The 19,315-nt window shown below is 52.3% G+C and overlaps 1 protein-coding gene across 3 annotated transcripts in view; it reads right to left on the bottom strand.

Annotated features, from left to right (window-relative positions):
• Positions 1-19,315, bottom strand: part of LOC120762023 (gamma-aminobutyric acid receptor subunit alpha-3-like) — a 75,830-nt gene that overhangs the window by 35,071 nt on the left and 21,444 nt on the right. For all 3 annotated transcript variants that reach the window (XM_040083990.2, XM_040083992.2, XM_040083989.2), the window contains exon 4: positions 947-1,014. In XM_040083990.2, the coding sequence (XP_039939924.1) occupies positions 947-1,014 (68 nt within the window). The remainder of the gene's footprint in view (positions 1-946; positions 1,015-19,315) is intronic.

Here is a 19,315-nt window from a genome sequence, read left to right as displayed (position 1 = left end):
GATTACACTGACATCAACTTAACTTCTTACCCTGGAGGGAGTGGTCTTCCCAAGGCAACACGGGTTTGAGCGATGGAGTGAGCAACTCCGTGAAACGCAGAGATTTTTTATTCTCCCCCAGCTCCTCTGCTTGCCAGCCCAGGACTGCTGTGGGACAGCTGAAGAGATGTTCAGGCCGTGCCAGAAAATTCAACCCTTGCAGCTCTGGATGGGCTGTGAGAGCCATAGGACGCTGCTCCAGCCCAGCCTAGCCAGTGACAAGCTGCTCCCTCCCCGAAACGGGCTCCTTCCCCAAAAGGGGCTCCCTCCGTGGCACGGACTGCCCACCGCTGGCCTGGGCCATGCCAGCACCAGCTCACCCCAGGGGCTGGGCATGCACAAGGGGCTTGAATGTACAGCTGTCCTCACGTGGCATCCCCGAACTCTCGAGCAATCACCCACAGCCGACCCCTCTCCGGGTGCGTGTGGAATACCAGCTGCAAGAAATGCTGTTGAGAAACCTCACTATTAATTATGCTCCGCAGTCCTGTCTTAATTAGAAGACAAACTGTTGTGGGAATACAAGCCGAAATTCAGACCTCAGGCCTTTTCATTAATGATTTTCCCCGAACGTGTCAAAACAGCTCAACCAGCCCATGGTTTTTCCGTTTTCTCTTTTGCCTCCCTTCCGGTCCAGGCACTAAGGATGGATTGATGGTGAATCATTCTCTCTGACACCGCCACCAAACCAGAGCAGATTCCGGCATCCTCCCCTCTTCCCAAGGAGCACCTCCAGTTGTCAACTGGCTCCTAAAAGCCCAAGCACCTTATCTACCTCTGCAAATGAGACACCACCAGCTCTTGTCACTTAGGAAAATCCCACTTTTGCCCACATTGCCCAGGGGTGAGGGTGGGACACACCCACAGCAGCTGAGGAGAAGCCACCCCTCCCTGAGAGACGACCTACCATGTCTGTGTCCGAGACAGGGCCGAAACTCGTCACGTAAATGTCTGTCTTGACTTCAGTTACACTGTCTGGGACAAAAAGAGAAAAAAAAGAAAAAGGGAGAAAAAGAAAAAAAAGCAATTAGAGAGCTGAATTTCCTTGTGCGGGCAAGGGTTTGAGGTTTGTTATATGGTGTTTATTCCTGCTCTGCTGAACCCTCAGCACCGTGCTCTGTGCCCCAAACAACGGCTGATTTTTATCACTCGTAATTGGGCACATTCATCTCCAGAGCAGCTCTGCTGCTTCCCACGCTTCCACCGAGGACAAATCTGTCCCACACGGCCAGACAATGCATATTTACAGAATCTGTGCGGCTGCATGATCCATACCCTGGTACAGATCCACACGTTTTCAATACAGAGGTAAGCCCTGATGCTTTGAAACTCCTTTTTAATCTGAAATCCCTTTGTGTCTCCCAGCCAGATAAACAGCCTAGCAATGTTCCGGCAGTTTTAGGGAAACCTGGGTTTGTTACAGCTCCAGGCTTATCTGTATGTAAAAAGAATCAATATTCTGATTGCCTTTTGCTGCCGTCGTCGTGCTTGCTGCTCTCCTAAGTGCCTCACTCTTCCAGAGCTGCTGCTCTCCCACATCACGTGCTGCCCCTGCATGCCGGGCTGAGATTCCCTCATGGATGCTGAGCAGCAGCTTCCCTGCAAAGCCACGGAGCCCCACTGCCTGCCCAGGGGCTAAAACCAGGGGCAATTTTAACCACACGCCTTCAGATAACCTGGAGTGCTGAACACAGCCAGCAGCACGTGCACACAGGGCGCTCCTTGCTGACTTCCTTGGATTTTGGCGTTTCCTAATTGACACCTCTGCTGCCACCCCGCTTTGCAGGGAAATCAGGGCACGGTGATTTCCCAGATTTACAGTCCTGTGCTCTGCCCACTGGCTTGTGCTCGAAACGTGATGGATGAGCTGCCTTGAGTTCAGCACTCAGTTCCCATAAATCCTCCCCGCTTTAGGGATAGATCACGCTGTTGTGTGGCACTGGCTGGCTCAGAGCTGCTCTGTTAATGAAAGAACCAATTTAAAGCTGCAAAGCAGAGTTCATGTTTTATGCACAGTACCCAGTTTTGGCCATGGCAGCAGCCTTGCAAGTAGCCTGGATGGCCCGTTGTTTAATTTAGTTGTGGAAATCCTTCCGTCCCCTGAGAGTTATTTTGCAGTACTATGAAGCTTAAGTTTGTGCTTCAAAGTTTTACATCCCAAAATAAGATAATGCGTTCTGGCAGGGTTTTCTCCTTAATGGCTAAAATATACGTATACATGTCTTTAGTTATTATGGCTGAGAAGCTTTTGATGCAGCCCATGGCTGATATTATTGTGCTATAGAAGTAACCCTTGATCTTGCCTTGATGCGAGAAAAAGAAGGTTAAAGAGGAAATTATGTACGAGGTACACTTTGTGAAAGAAGTCGAAACAGAACGAGCCCCTTCTGTAAGGCTGAAACACTCTGGGTGTTCTCAGCCTCCCTCCAAACAAGTCCCCAGATGAGGCACACAGCGGAGAACATTTAGTGATGCGAGGCTCCTTCCGCTGCCCCATGCGGCGAGAGAAAGCTCATTATGTCTCGGAGAAAACACAAAACTCTCCCTCTCCTCCCCTCTCCTCCCCTCCCCGGCATTCATTCCGCAGCCATGGACAGATCAGGAGCTGTGGCCACCCGTGACCCAGGGAAGAGGGTCCCTGGGAGGTGCAGGATGAGCTGTTCCCTGCACCAGAGGGACAGAGGTCACGGAAGGGTCTGTGCTTTCCAACGTGCTCTGCCGGGTCCAAGCACAGGGGAAGGGATTCAGGGAGTTGGGAGAAGACAAAAAGGCAGAATTAGTTTTGGACGCCTTTTGATACGATCCTGCAAGCCTTAAATGAGCCTTTATGTCCTCATCATGCTGTAACCCGGCTGTCACAGAGCTCCAGAGACCCCTTCCTGACCCTTCAATCTACTGGTAAATCCAATCAAAGATAATGGCATTTGGAAACTTCAATAATCTATTAATAACTTTTTAATATTAATAACTAATTACAACCCATGTCTGAAGAGAATCCCCCATTTCCAGACTGCAGATTTACCCCCTGGCAAGGCCATGCAGCACCCAGTGAAGGGACAAGCTGGGGCCACAACGCTGGCTCAGTGATGTCCCTCAGCACTGAGAGAAACGAGCTTCCTGCACCTCTCATGGCAAAAGCCAGACTGAACCCTCCCTGCTAATATGTGCTCCTAAGGGCAGGATTTGGCTGGGATCCAGAGGGATTTCTGAAATTAAATCATTGCTACGCAGGCAGGGATTTCAGCAGAGCTGGGAAATCCAGAGATAAGTAAAACACCAGCAGAACAGAGCAAGCTCCAGCCTCAGAGATTCGCTTCCTTTGTGATCCCACAGCCCAAGAGCACCCGTGTTTCTCCCAGCTCTGTGGCTGTGAGACCTCCACCTGCAGAGAAATCAGGAGCTGCCCCAGCAGCCTGCCCTCTCCTTACCCTCACACTGATTCACCCAGAGCCTGAACGAGAAGAAACTGCATCTGCTTTTTCAGCAAGAGAAAGCTGAGAGAAAAGCATTTCCTGCCTCTGCTTAGAGACATGGCAGGGAAATTCCCTTTTTTTTGCTCAAGCCATAGATGTGCTCACACTGTAGCTTGGCTGTCTTGCCCAGTTCCTCCCAAAGATTTAACAATTAAGGACTGTACAGGGGGGTAGGCACTTTCCCTAGAACTGCTGCAGAACACAAAATGACATTTTTCATTTCCTAGCAGCGTCCTTCCCTGTAATTCAATATTTTTACAGGCACGAGTTGAGCTTTCAAGGCTGCTGGGGTGGCAGGTGGATACTGCCAGCCCTGTTTATAACCAGGGAAACAAAAATGCAAGGACTGGGTTCAGGTAGGAAGCTGGAGCAGGGCAAGGACCAGAGCCCTTGGCTGCCCTAAGGATTGGCACAACACTGCCCAACAGAGCCCTTGGTGGGCTGCCCAAGCCTTTCCGGCCACCCTGCCGAGCTGCTGCACCAGGAAAGCAAAAAAAGACCCCGGAGCCAACAGGAAACTGGAAGAGCAAGAGATATTCAGGTTCAGTATTTGAACTGGATTTGGAGATCCAAGTCACATGCCACGGTTCCCAAGTCGTTTGTTCGAGGATGATTCCCTTGTCTGAGGGCTTTGCCTGTTTACAAGCTCAGCTTATTCCCAAGCTTCAGCCCAGCCTTGTTTCTAGGAACAGTTTGGAGCACGTGTGAGAGCAGAGGAAGGTGATGCAGTCAGCCAGGGCTGCCCCTTCCCCTGGGGTACAGAGCCTGCTCTGCCTGCCAGGCCACTCTGCCTCGCTCCCACCTGCAGGAAGCCCCCAGAGCCGGGCAGATCTGCAATGCAAACGGCAGACAGAGCAACCCTTCCCATGGTGTTACCACGGCGCTCCCTACACCTGCCTGCTTCAGAGCTACCCCTCTCCTCCAGGAATCTGCTACCCCAGAGCTGGCTGGCTGTGCACACCAGGAATCCCCTTCCCAGAGGGGAGGACCATGTCCAGCCCCCGCAGCCCCGCACCAGCAGGGTCTGGCGCTTCCCTGGCTGCGCACAAGGTGCAAACCGGCAGAGCTGGAGCTCAGATGCTTCAGGCTTTCCATTTCCCCCCCGAGCCCTCCTCATCTTCCTGGCCCTGGCCCAAGGCAGACACCCCCATCCTCCTGCCATCCCCCCGCTAAGTGCTCGTGGCTCCCCGGGCCCCGGAGGAGAGAGCTGTTATTTACGGAATGCCGGAGTGCTATTTTTACTTGGAAGCACCGGGAGCAGCGGCAGAGCTGGAACACAAACCGCACCGCTCTGCTGCCTGTCCCCTCCCGGAGTGATCCTGAGGAGAGGGGCACAGGGCGCTGAGCAGGCTCGTGTTAAACCTGCCCCTGCACTCGTGGGGTGCTGCTCATTCAAGAATCACACCGGGATAGCCCGGCTGTGTGTCGGCTGTGGAGGTTTGGGGCTGTGCTGGGCGGGGGTCCGGGGGGTTTTGCCTGCAGCCAGGGTGATGTGCCTGCAGCCGGGATGCTGTGCCTGCAGCCAGAGTGATGTGCCTGCAGCCGGAGTGATGTGCCTGCAGCCAGCCGGGATGCTGTGCCTGCAGCCGGGATGCTGTGCCTGCAGCCGGGATGCTGTGCCTGCAGCCGGGATGCTGTGCCTGCAGCCGGGATGCTGTGCCTGCAGCCGGGATGCTGTGCCTGCAGCCAGCCAGGATGCTGTGCCTGCAGCCAGGGTGATGTGCCTGCAGCCGGGATGCTGTGCCTGCAGCCGGGGATGCTGTGCCTGCAGCCAGGGTGATGTGCCTGCAGCCGGGGTGCTGTGCCTGCAGCCGGGGATGCTGTGCCTGCAGCCGGGCGCTGGGGGCTCCCGAGTGATGCGTGCTGCGAGAAACAGGGGCGAAGCCGCTGCGGCTCCGTGCAGGGGATTCCTGGATGCTGCGCTGACGTCAGGGAGGATGCACAGCCCCGGCGCGGAGGAGCGGGATGAGCCAGGGGATGGGGAGCTCCTCCAGGCAGCTCCAGGGGGACCTAAGGGAGCTCGGAGGTGACAAACCCATCTGTACTGGTGTTCCTGTGCAGGGTGGGGTGGGTGAGATTAGAAGGGTTCAGGATTTTCTGCACCCAGGGGTACAAACCCTCAATCCACTCCAAGTCAGCTCCTGGAGGGAGATGTTCCTGCCCTGCGCTCCAATATCCCATCTCCAGCTGTGGTCACAACTTAAGAAGGGCAGTAACCAGCCGAGAGTGCCCCTTAACCCCCTCTTAGACAACCCCACTTATCCTCAGCTCAAGAATTTCTGAGGTCCCTTATTCAGCGTCCCCTCAAACACACAAATCCTTCGGGAAGGATCCCCTGCAGCCTGTGCTGAGAGCAGCGGCACCGTGAAGAAAACAATGCAGCACTGCTCTCTTGCACATCACACAGCCCAAAGTGACACCAGGGGACACCCAAAGCCATCAGAGTGGTGTTTCCCAGCTAACTCAACATCTCTGGGAAGGGAAACACAAGAGGTCAGCTGGTACTACCGACTTCCACCTCATACCTTCCCCCAGCTCCCGGCCAGAGTCATTAATAAGCAGCAGAAGGTAATTTTTGCAGCTGCACACGGAAGCTCTTTGTGTGTTTCATTCTTCTCAGCCTCCCACTGGGGGGATTTAACATTCCTTCCACTTTTAGCCTCTGGAACAGAAGAGGTTTCCACGACCTTTGCTACAAGCTCCACGAGCCCACCAGAGCTGAGCTGAACCACAGCTCCGGGCAGCCCTTACCTCCAGAGGTGTCCCTCCAAACCCCAGCCAGAAACTCCAGCCTCGGGTCCCTCCTCTCCCTGTGGCCACCGTCACACCAGGGCTGCCTTTGCCAGCCCCTCCCTGTGGATTTTCAGGTGGCCTTGTTCTGGAAGGTGGGAGCTGAATGGTGTCTCCTCGCAGCATGGAGGCGCTGAAGAAGGGAGGGACATCTCTGGGTGCTGTGGCACGTGGCACCTTCTCTGTGAGCTGGCACTTGGGAATGGGAGGGGACAGGGGGGCACAAGCAGAGGGGTAGGTGCCCAAGAGGAAAAGGGTAACCTCTCTCCACAACCTAAAGCTGCAGAAATGGAGATATCTACATCAGCAAGCACACACCAGAAAGCCCTGACGTGGCCTTCACTGCTGCTCTCCTGCTGTGGGGGCACTAAAACTCCCCCACACACATCAGAGTTGCTTTTCTTGCAATTTTTTTTTTTTTTTTTTTTTTTTTTTTTTTTTTTTTTTTTTTTTTTTTTTTTTTTTTTTTTTTTTTTTTTTTTTTTTTTTTTTTTCTGAGGGAGCTCAGAAATAGCAGCAGAGAAGGAAACATTTCAGTGAACATCACTGCAGTGCTGTTGATGCCTCCCGGGCTTGTCCAGCCCAGCCAGGGGATAAAGCTGACTCCAAGGACATTGACAGAGCTCCTGCCACACTAAAGGCCCCAGAGCAGCCTGAGCTATTGCTGATGTCACAAGCACAAAGTTCCCGACTGCGCCTGAAGTGCTTCCACACCAGGTATCAGGGAGCAGAGGCTCTGCCAGGGTCAGGGGGGAAAAGTGGGGGAACAGAGGTGGCAAAAAGTCATGAGAATCTCCTGGAATTCCCTTCAGCCTCTGGGAAAGGGAGAGTGGAGCTGGAGAGCAGAGACGCAGGCAGGTTTCAGCACAAATCCTTCTCCCTCCTCGGCTGGGTATGACTTGGGGATCTCAGACAACACACACAGAGCTCACGAGCAACCTCTTCAAAGTCCCAGTCCCAAAGTAAAACCACCTCTTTTCAGACACTGCCTGGCTGTTGCAGCACCCCAGCAACCTTGAATATGAAATTACTTGCTCAGAAGTGAAAGCCAAGTCTCCTATCACAGACATTCCCCCCTGTCTGGCAGCTCAGCCTGGGCTCTCCCAAAAGTGGACGGCAGTGTGTACATGTTCCTCTCCCGAGAAGGAGCAGCAGGAGCTTACAGGATGTCTTGGTGCTGTGAGTGCCAAATGGCGGCCAGCAGGGCCAGGAGTGTCACCAGGGGCTGGCAGGTGGCACAGCCCTTCAGAGGCCAGACAGAGCTAACAGCAGCATCAGCTCTGAGTCCCTGAACTGCCTGAAACACCCACACATCTCCAGGAAAACTCGCTGGGGTAGAAACATCGTGACACAGCCAAGACCCTACTGACCCCACAGGTAATCCCACAGGTAATTCCACAGGTAATTCCACAGGCAATTCCACAGGTAATTCCACAGGTAGTTCTGCCCACCCAGACCTCACCACCTCTGATGGCACCTGCCTGTCTCTAAAGAGCACAGATGAGGATGAGCAGGGTCCATGGAGGAAGGCTGGTGGCCTGGGACGGTGTGGTTAAAGACGACAGGATGCTCATCCACTGCAAAGTGGGGTCGGCCAAGGACAGGGCACTGGGAAATCTGTACTCCGCAGAATAAACCACGGAGTAAGGGAAGAAACAATATAAATGTCTAAAACAAATGTCTTATCTCAGCAAAAACAGGGGTGAGTAAGAGCCTGCAGGGGATTGGCAACAAGACCTTTGGGTTGGATCCTTATCTAGCTCTGCCATGTCATGAGCGATTTGTCTCACATGGGTTCGCCCGGCTATTTGCTTGATTCCAGAGTAACTGGGTCTGTGTAACAGCTCTGACACCCTCAGCTATGCTTCCAGTGACTTCTGCAGGGTTGTGATCAAAAGGACATCACATTTACATGGGGAACAAGGCTATCTGCTGCTCGCCAGGAAAGCATCGAGCCTGCTTCCCCAGTCCTGGGGTGCTGAGGCTTTTTTCCACCCGCTGCTGCTGCTCCAATCCCCTGGCACTGCCAGCATTTGCTGTACAGCCAGTTCCCAAGTTGCTGCTCTGTGAGCCATGGTGATTAATTACTACCTTCTCTCTGGTGTGATGGCACATCAGTGTCTACAATTGCGTGTCCTCCAGCCGGACTGGAGAGAAATCATCCGATCTGTAAACACGGCTACGCATGTGGTGTCACTTCCAGCTGTGCTTCTTTCCTTTCTCCCCTCAACCTGGATATTTCAGGGAGAACGAGGAGTTCAAAAGAATTTCAGGGGCCGTCTCAAGAGGCGGCCAGCAACGAAGCCGCTCACACGTGATGAGAGATCAGCGTGGTCTGCAATTACATGTGCTCAATTCGTCAGCACAGATGAAGGGAGATGAAGCCTGTCAAAGCCTCGGAAAGACAGCCTGCCCTGGCTCCCCTTCTTAGCAGGGCCACGCAGAGCTGAGGCAGGGAACAGATTTATTCCCTGCCTCACACCACATGCTGCAGATGCAGAGTTCTCACATGGCTGCAGCCACCGTCCTCTGCAGGAAGGAGCTGCAGGACCACGAAGTGACCCAGTTACCACTTGAGTGCGGCCTGTCTGGGATTTACGGCACACTCTCAGGCATAGGTGGATGTCTGATTGCTGGGCACAAACTCCTCGGGTTGCACGGGGAAGATCGGCTGGGTTTTTGGAAGAGAAATCCCTCAGGAGTCTGCAAAGGTGCTGTCCATGTGCTCGCGGCTCTGACCCAGGTCTGAGCTCTCTCTACACCTGCACAAGTCCAAAACCAACAGAGCTGGGATCAAGGCACCACCATTGCTTAAAGCAGAGCACTCAGACACTTTGCTGTGCTGAGAGGCACGGGGGAGCACCTGCTGGTCCCTGCTGGGTGAGTAACTGCACTCCCTCCCCAGTATTTGTGTGGTAGCCAGCACAGGCAGCCCGGTTTCCTGCTCTGACCTCGCTGCACTGCCCCTTTGTCCCACCACACCCCGGGTAAGGGGACTCCAGGCACACCTGGCACGCTGGGTAAATCCAGGTGTTGCTGTAGAAGGTGCTACAGGGATTTCACACCCTCCCATGCTGGTGAAAGGCATTTTCTCACTCTAGTCGAGAATGTGGGGTGCAGGTTGCAGCTCTATCCAGCAAGGCAGCCTAGGAGGGATGCTGCTTTAGCAGCAGAGGAGACAACAAACCCTGCTTCCCACAGATCAGCTTTTCCTCCCTGTTTTCCTGATGCCTAACACCAGTTGATCCCACCTAGTTACCTCTCCGGGCTTTGGGTCTTTTTCCACTCAGCTTCATAATTCCGCAAATCTTGGAGGGACTCCAAATCCCGGAGTGATCTCCCTTTTCTGCCAGGCTTTGCTCAGATCAGCCAGCAGGCTCTAAAGCTCATGGAAGACAAAAAGCAGCAAGAAGAGTGTGATAAGCCTTACACCATTAGAAGCCCTGGCTAAAAAAACCCTACCACAAGGCTGCACAGAATGTGATTTCATTTAGCCTGCCCCCCATTTATCCACGTGCACGTATTCGTGTCACCACCACACGAGGACACACATCCAGGGGTTCGGCTCAGGATGCGGTGCAAGCTGTTGACAAACATCCAGTCCAGCAGGGAAAGAAGAAAGAGCCACAAGCAGCGACTGCTGGAGGGTGTGCAGCCATGGAGGCTTTACACACACCCCTCGTTCTCGCACATACAGACTACAAACAGAGCCTACAAATTAGCTGTGCTATTTTTGCCACAGACAGAGCTAAGACGGAATGAACAAAGCTACTGTCGTTGCTATTTTAAGGACTCAGGACACCCTCAGATGCCAGGAAGACAGAGGAGGAATACGTAGGTATGAGCATGCTTTTAGAGGGTCTGCAGTGCTCCGAGGCCCTGTGGTAATGGAAGGGAGATGCTCCACAAACATGTTTGTTGTACATTATAAATACAATGGGAAAACGTGTGAATATAAATTAGCATGCATAATTTAACGTTCTCGGTATTAAAGCCTGGCCTTGATGGCTAAGCCAGAGGCGCTTGGGAAAGGGAATCCCTGCTGGTCCCTGTGGACAGGGGAAGAGCAGTCAGGCAATGCCGTGGTGCCAGCTGGCACATCCAGCTGTGCCCTCAGGAAACCAAAGCCAGGAGAATCCTGCTGCAGGAGCAGCAACGTGAGGGCAAAAATGCCAGCCTGCTACCTCAGCACTGGGCAAACCCACGCCGTGTCACCTGCAGACCACCTGTGCCCTGCTTTGGGGCTGCCGTGATGAGCTCGTTCAGTTAATTCTCCCCTTCAGGCATCAGTGACAGCGTCCTTGCTGCCCATCTCAAAGGGTTTGGTGAACAGAGCCCTCAGGGAAAGACTGCAGCAGGTTCAGCACCTCAGTGCTGTGGCTGAGGCTGCAAACTCAGGAGAGATGGGGCACCAAAACGAAGCATTGCTGTGTCCCTCCACACATGAACAACCCAGCTGGGAAAACCACTTATTAGACCGGGTTTATCCACAACCTACATGAATCCTGTGTGCCTCTGAAGCTTCTTCCTCAGGCAGACTGGCCCTGGCAGGTTTGTGCTCATTCCCTTTCCTACTGGCAGGTTTTTGCTTACTCCCTTCCCTAAAAACACCGAGCCTTCTGTCAACTCAGTCTCAGCAAGTCTTTCTTTAACAGGAATCACCACTTCCCAACAGGCCACGGTTGCTTTGAGAGGAGTTGCAAAACCTTCAGATCAGTGCCAATAATGCTCTCGGTGTTTGTAAAGCAATTACTGAGCTCTGCAATTCATCAGGCAGATCCCCAGGAAAAAGATAAGCACGAAGGTGCAATAGAAAACTGCTGTTGCCAACCTGATAATCATTGACAGGCAACAGAGGAAACAGCTGCAAAGACTGGAAAGCCAGGAAGAAACAGGGGAATGCAAGAAAAATCAGAGAATCATTAAGGTTGGAAAAAACCTCTAAGATCAAGTCCAGCCATCAACCCAGCACCACGACCACGTCCACCACTAAGCCATGCCTTCAAGTGCCACATCCACGAGGTTTTTGAACACTTCCAGGGTTGGTGATTCCACCACTTCACTGGGCAAACTGTCCCAGCTTTGCTGACCCTTTAGATAAGGAACTTTTCCCTAATATCCAACCTGAGCCTCCTCTGACTCAACGTGAGGCCATTTGCCCTCATCCTGTCAGTGGCTGCCTGGAGGAAGAGACCGATCCCCACCTGGCTGCCCACTCCTGTCAGGGAGTTGTGGAGTTCACAGAATTCACAGTATCACAGAATTCACAGAATTCACAGTATCACAGAATTCACAGAATTCACAGAATTCACTGAATTCACAGTATCACAGAATTCACAGAATGACCAGGTTGGAAGAGACCTCCAAGATCATCGAGTCCAACGCAGTCCTGAAACCTCAATTAAACCACGGCACCCAGTGCCACATCCAGGCTTTCCCTAAACACATCCGGGGATGGTGACTCCACCACCTCCCCAGGCAGATCATTCCAGTACTTCATCACCCTTTCTGTAAAAATTTTTTTCCTAATATCCAACTCATATTTCCCTTGGCACAGCCTGAGGCTGTGTCCTCTCCTTCTGTCAGTGCTGCCTGGAGAGAGCCCAACCCCAGCTGAGCACAGCCACCTTTCAGGGAGCTGTAGAGGGCAATAAGTTCTCCCCCGAGCCTCCTTTTCTCCAGGCTGAGCCCCCTCAGCCACTCCTGGTGCTCCAGACCCTTCCCCAGCTCCATTCCCTTCCGTGCCCCAGCCCCTCAATCTCCCTCTCGTCACGGGGGGCCCCAAACCAAACAGCCTCACTCAAACCAAATGAGACACACACTGCGTTAAGTACGTGTCATTGCAGAGGGAGAAGGAGAAAAAGGAGATGTCTCAGTGAAGTGCATGAGGTTTGCAGGCTGAGCTCGGAGCTCCAGCCCCACCACTGCTGCCCTGCCCCATTGCTCTGAGCGGGCACTGAAGGCAGCTCTGCTGTGCCTCAGTTTCCCCATCTGCCTTTCAGCCCCGCTGCTGCCTGCCCGTGATCCTGGCTGTGCCTCATCCCGGCTTGCCAGAACACGTGATGGGCTGTAGTGGGCAAAAAATGGAGATAAAAAAAAAACCAGAAGAAAGTCACTCCCGGGGTTTGCTGCACAGCTCGGAGGAAGGGCGCATTTAATTTTCAAGCCTGTCCCCCGAGGCCAGCTCCAGGTACTGAGACAAGATACAAGAGCACCATAGCAGGGAGCAAAGCTGTAATTCGCACTCTGGTTCCCTTATCCATTAGCTCCTGGCTGGCATTTCCTTCAGCAGAGAGCTCAATCAGCTCCTCAGACAGTGTCCCTCTGGTGATGCTGCTGGCATCCTTCACCTCCCCTCCCAGGGCACTGCAGACAAACGTTTTCCCTTCTGTATGCGCCCCAAGGTGGTCTCTGTGGCAGAGCCCAGCTCTGCACTGAGCTGTCTCTCTCCTGTCACACACGGGTCACTGGGCTGCAAGGCCAGTGCTTATTTACTTCAGCAATGCCAATACAGCGTGCAAATAAACTCATTTAATTCACACTGCCCTGCACTGGTCAGTTTAGCATTTCCCCTGGGCTCACCCTGTGCCACCTCTGCCACACACCGAGAAAGGCCCTGGGGAAAGGAGGAAAAAGGAAATGCACTGGACAACAAAGGAAAGAAAGAATTACATTCACTGCCAGGCGCAAATAATTCCTCCTGGCTTTGCTGCTCCTGATCTGCATGGAAAAGCAGTCTCCAAAGCACAAGACAAACCCCCAAACAGTCACTGTGCTCCTCCAGGACATCCCCGCTCACCTCTCTCCCCCTGCTTCCCAGGAGAAGTCCCCGGCTGCCAAACGGGGCCAGCAAACTCTGGCAGCAGTGGATTCATGCCCACGTGGCAGGATGGGCTTAGCTGTGCATTCAGGCTGTTGTTTTATCCCCAGGCGAGCAAAACAATTTCAGAGGAAATTCCATTCTGGCTCTAAATCTCCCCCTTCCCCAGCACAGTTCAGACACCAGCGCTGCCTGTCCCAAGGACAGGAAAGCTTTTTTTAATCAGGGTTACTCACAAAAATTCAGCAAGTGATACGGAGTTGTCAGTCCTGCCCACTACATGAATTATGATATGCTGCATGGTACTCTGATGCTCCCACCAGAGACAGGCAGAGGGCAGATGCCTCCAGATGTATGTAATTTTTAATTTCCTTTGCCGGGGAAAAATGTTTTCTTGTTTTAGTGATGCATGTTCAAAGCGTTCCAGTTCCCATGGCAACTCCCTGCTTCCACTGGAGATGTCATTTCTCATGCCATCCCTTCAGAATTCGACATCTCCTCGCAGAAGTTTTGAAGAAATGTCTCTCTTAAATATATATTTATTAGAGACAGTGCCCGAGAGTGTGTTTTATTGACACGTTTCTTAGGTGACTCAGCCTACAGAGGAGAAAGCTGTCTCCAGAAATATGCTGCCTGCCAATCTGCCTCTCCTCAGCTTCTGTTTTCAACCACAACTCTCCCTCTCTTTTTCTGCCATGCAGTTATTTGCCAGCACCTGCTCCCTTTTATTTCTTTTTTAATTCCTTTCTCTTCTCATCACTCTTGTCCATGCCCAGCATCTGCTCCCACCCTTTTTTTTTTAAAAAAAAATCCTTTCTTCTCCCACCACTCTTGTCCATGCCCAGCTCCCCAGCAAAGCAAGCCCAGCAGGGGAGTGCCCAACTGTGCCCAAAGCATCTGTGCCCATTCCCTGCTGCACATTTGCATGTCGAGAAAACCCCAAAACACTGCAAAACAGAGGCTGCACCAGCCTCTCCAGGCTGGAGGTGCAGCAGCAGGAGCACCTGCAGCCCCTGGGTTCTCCCCCTGTGCCATCTGGCTGGAGCTCTTTGGGTGCCCTGTGCCCCTTGGGAAGGGCACAGGGCGTCAAAGCGCCCATCCTGCTCCCCAGTGCAGGGCCCTGGGCGTGGGGCTGCCATCCTGGCTGCGGAAGGATTGGTGCCGCCGGTGTTGTTCATCCGCGTGTTTTACTCGTGCAGCGGTTCCAGTGGCTCGCGGCGTTGCGGTGCCTCTCCGTGCCGCACAGGTGTGGGGCTGAGGGATGCTGAGATGGAGGCACCTCCCTGCTGAAGCCCGGCCTTCCCTGCCCCACCAAGGCAAGCTGCATCACCCCCCAAACCCCTGCAGGGAACGGAAGATGTCACATCCCTCCCGCAGCAGCTTCCCGGGATTTTTCACCAGACCCCAGCAAGGATTTTCTATTCCAGGCTGCAAGGAGCCCCCAGCTCTGCTGCCCTCTGGGATAGGGGAGCCCCCAAACCCTGCAGGGCTGCTTAGGTCCCCTCACCGAGCAGGATCCCATCCCGGGAACCCTCACTTGTCCCACGACCAGCATCTCCTGGCAGCTCCTCGGAAAGAGGCGGCGGCAGCAGCGCCGCGAGGATCCCGGCGGGAAACCGCACTAGAGATCCTTAATAGAGCTGTAACGTTACAGCTCCAAATTGCCTTCCTCCAGGAGACAAATCCGAGCGAGGAAATTGGTAGGAGCTGAGCAGATCTGGAGGCTGATGGAGCTAATCCCAGGCATGTTTAAATGCAAAGGCCCAGGGAGCCTCGCTCAAACCCGACGCGAGCGCCGGAGCTTGCTGCTGGGTTTAATTCTCAGGTGCGGCCGGCTCCGAGGGGTGGGAAAAGCAGGGAAAATCAGAACGCTGGGAGCAGACACCACATGCCACCTTCAAGGTCAGGACCTCAGCCAAACCACGCACCAGCCAAAGAGCAGCTCCTGTTCACCCCGTTTTAGAAACCGCACGGATAAACGCTGCTGTGGCCCCTTGGAGGAGTTCAGAAACATTTTCTTAGCCCAGCCTCGAGCAGGGACACACAGGCTCAGGGGACACTTCTTGCTGACTCCAGACTTCACATTAATTGTCCCGTCCCACCAGCCATTAATCAAACGTCTTCCACTTGCATTTTTATTGAAAATCAATTTAATAAAGTAGGTGGGAGTCCGCACGCTTCCATAACATCAGATAAATATTCATGGGCGCTTACACTGCTTTAGCTAAATGAGTTTTTTAAATTTAACTGGTGCAATTTCCTTGTTCCTTAATATATGTCTTGGCTTGCCCTTGCTCAGGAGCAGAGATGAGGTGGGACTGGCTCACTCACAGGCTCACCAAGGAAAACTCCTCTGCTCTGGAGGCAGCACCTCTGGGCAAGGATTGTGTCACCAGTAATTGGAAATACCGGTGCTGGGGTCAGCGTCACCCGGAGCAAACCCCCAGAGCTGAGGTGGAATTCCAAAGGGCCACTTGGAGCTGAAAACTCATTTTCCACCACTGAGAGCATGGCCCCCATTTCTACCTCAGCAGGCGTGCCCTTTGATTTCCGCTGTTCCCTGCCTGTTTAAGCAGCCATTGTGCTCCAGCAGCCAAAGCTAATGAAAATCCTTGGAAAATGCACCCCCCTGATGGTTACTGAAGGAGGTTAAAAGGCTTCCAGCTACCAAAACACACCACGCACCAGGGAAAGAACAGAAACACACCCACTCAGGATTTGAGAGTCCTTGGAGAAGGGATGAGCACCACGATCAGCACCGCTGAGACAATCTCCACCTGCAGCCCTGGGGAGGGCAGGTTAACCCCAGGCAAGGCTCCTCGCTGCAGCCCTCCTTCCCAAAGGCGCTTGTCAGAGCCAGATGGAGGCAAGGAAAAGCCTGACACATCGATCAAATTTAGGAGACAGGCAGGGCTCAGACGGTCCCGATCCAGTGAGAGATTTTTTACAGCGTCTAACAGCTCTTTGTTGACTGGAGCAGTGAGGAGCTGCAGCTCCCAAAAAGCAGCAATGCAGGGCAATTCAGCCACTGCCAGGGTTCTTGTCATGATATCCCGGCGATACCCTTCTCTTGAAAGGCAGTGCTTTAGAAATCCAGCACACCACCACTTTGCCTCCGCTATTAACGCAAACCGACTTGTTTTCATCCTCACAGCCCCGACCTAATTCCCCGTGCACACGCTCCCTACAGCAGCTCAGAGCCCCGCTCAGGATTTGCTTTCTCCATGCTTTGCTGACGTGAAGGTTGTGACTGGCCCTGCGGACAGGCACAGAGAGCCTGAGCCCAGGGACAGGGCACGGAGAGCCCAGCGCACTCCCAGCCCTGGGAATCACGATGGATTCCCGTGCTCCAGCTCCCGGGAGTGGGTGGCGTGAAGACAAACGGGACCCGTGGAGTGCCACCATCATCGCTTTCCCTTCATCCCCAGCAGCTACAGAGGCAGCAGAGGTGGGCAACCCTCACTTTGTGATGTCAGCAGAGTCTCGTTGCTCAGTTCGTCCCAAAACACAGCAAGGGCCAGTTCTCCTGCAAGGCTCCCAGAGCGCTGATTTCCCTGATTTCCCTGCTATTAAGGGAGAGATCAGCCTCACTGGAGACAAACTGCCTGTCAGCAAACAGCACTAAATACAGGGTATCATGCTCCGCAGATGGTGGCATGCTTTTAGTGTTTTCTCTCCTGGATGCAGGTCACACCACTAATGTCATCTCCAAACACCGAAATCCTACATGTGAAAAGGTAAAGCTTAATTGCCTTGAACAGCAACTCTTGTATTGACTCCAACATAAGGCCCATAAATATTAATACAGCTATATTTAGCCCCTTTCAATTATACATACGAAATTGAACATCTTTCTGGGAACAAATCAGTCCGGATAGGGCTTGGATTTCTTTCCTTTTCCCTTTTTAATGCATTCTGCATCAAAATAATAATAATTCCAATAGAGCCAGAGCTTTAAAGAACCCCAAACAACAAAACCAGCGGATGGAGGCAAAGCCTTAAAGATGTTTTTCTGGCTCAGCCAGCTCTCTGGGCAGGTGTTCAGAGGCACTTGCACACTCCTGGCCCCAGCCCTGCCCCAGCTGGTTCCCATTTATTTGTTGACTCAGTCCCTCTGCTGGAGGGCAGCACACGGACCCCACTGAAGGTGTGTCCCCAGAGGGACACACAGGGGAACTGCTGGGACAACGATGCTCCAAGGAGGTCCCATCCAAGCGTGACCATGCCCACACAAAGCCTTCTGCAATTAAAGACCTTCTCCTTTGTATAAAAATCACATCCACTTTACTGATTTGCAAATTAATTATACATCGCTTCCCTTGCCAAAGTGGACTTAATGGTATTGACATTACACGACAAAGAGGAGCTATCAGAAAGCTTCTCTCATAACGATGGCCAGATTGATCAGGGAAGAGGAAAGGAGATTTCATGCTTTTGTTCTTTAACCCTTCCTCATGAAAGCAGAGGAGGCCCTTATCTAGGAAAAGGTGTTTTCAAATTCTCAGGCAGACCAGGTGCATCTCTCCAAAGGGAAGAGCTCTCATCTTTCATGCACAAAAGCCTGCAGCTCAATTCCCACACACACACAGACCCCTCACAGAAAACACTGCTTGGGGGGAAAATAAAACCCAACAGAGCTTGCACGTTCAATTTTTTTGCAGGACAGTGGGCACAGCTGGCTAAAGTGACATCCACACGATGAGATAAGAACTCAGATGAGTAAGTATGAATTCAGGACAGCAAAAAAAATCCTGATCTGGCTCGTATGGACACAAAACTTCCTCAGTAAGAGCTCTGAAGGATGTGCAGAGCCAATGGCTGTGCTTTGGGGGGGGTTTGCTATGTTCCTCAGACCCTTTCCTCAGCAAAGTCTCTGGTATCATAGCTGAGCCTTCCACACCAGAGCTGTCTGAAATGGCTTTTTCGACAGCGAAACAGCATCTGGGCTTTTCAGACACAATTTATTTCTCGCCAGTCATGAGCCGTTCCATCCACTGACTCAGCCTGAACTTTGTCATCAATAGGATTTTCCAGTAGGTTGGGAGAGGAGGGGGGAAATGCTTCTTCCATGCCTGTTGTTCTCAAGACTTTGGTTTGAATTATATCCTTCCAGAAGGTAAAGAGAACGGGGTGTCCTTTCCTCACAATGCAAATTGCAGATTAAAATCCCTCTCCAGGCTATACCCTGTGCCTATAATTGTCAGTACTCCATGAGCACTCGGTTGTTTTTTTTTTTTTTTTTTTTAATAAACATTAGCTGCACGCCCTTCAGAGGCATATTTTTAAAGTTAAGCTACAAGTCAGTAGACAAAGAAATATTACAGGAAACTCCTGCCCAGCCAGGTGAGAGTTTTGGCACTTACTGCAACAGGGTATTTCCCCCTGACTTTTAACAGTCTTTGCTTAAGGGACCCTGCACAATTTAGCCTCACGGTCTTGCAGCGCTCCCCGGAGCCCCATGCATCTCTCACCCTCGCAAACACTCCAGTATTTTTATTTAATCAAACAATAACCTTTAAATGAATGGAAGGGCATTAAGAAGCTAACAGGTCCGAATCAGCAGCACTAATCCCCCCTCCACAGGGGGCTCAGATAGATGTGATTTGATTGCTTCTTCCAGACGGATCAGGGCTGAAATTCACCACCAACACGATCAATGACTTTGCCTCATCAGACATAAACAATACCTCTATATTACTACATGGACTGCTGCAAACATTTTATCCTCTAGCTCAACAAATAAAATAGCTGCTGTTTCCTCAGTATTTGACCAGTTGTTTCACCACCAGCTTCCCAGAACAAACCAATTAAAGTTGCTTTTAAACTCCGTAACATCCAATAAAAAAAATCTTATTTCTCAATCCATATCAAAGCCACATTATAAATCCTTTACATGGGACTGAACGAATGGAAATTCTAATAAAGGAGAAGCCGCCGTAGTCCCACGGATCAATAAAGACATCCTCACAAGCAGTTTATAGCCATCTATAACATCATCTACTAATGTTCTTAAACCCATCTAACACATGCTCAACATGCTGAAACATCAGCTCTCGCCTTCCAGAGTCATCACAAACAAACACCATCATCCCGTCTCTGACACATCCACAGCTCCCCCTCGGGCAGGGATCAGCTGCCCGACGTTCACACTGCCTCACTGCAGGTGTCTGTGCCAGCCCTGGAGCTCTGAGAC

This window comes from Hirundo rustica, chromosome 21 (assembly GCF_015227805.2).
Source record: "Hirundo rustica isolate bHirRus1 chromosome 21, bHirRus1.pri.v3, whole genome shotgun sequence".
In the NCBI taxonomy this organism is placed as follows: Eukaryota; Metazoa; Chordata; class Aves; order Passeriformes; family Hirundinidae; genus Hirundo; species Hirundo rustica.
Note: the sequence above shows the minus strand (reverse complement) of the source record. Positions and strands in the feature narration are given on the sequence as shown.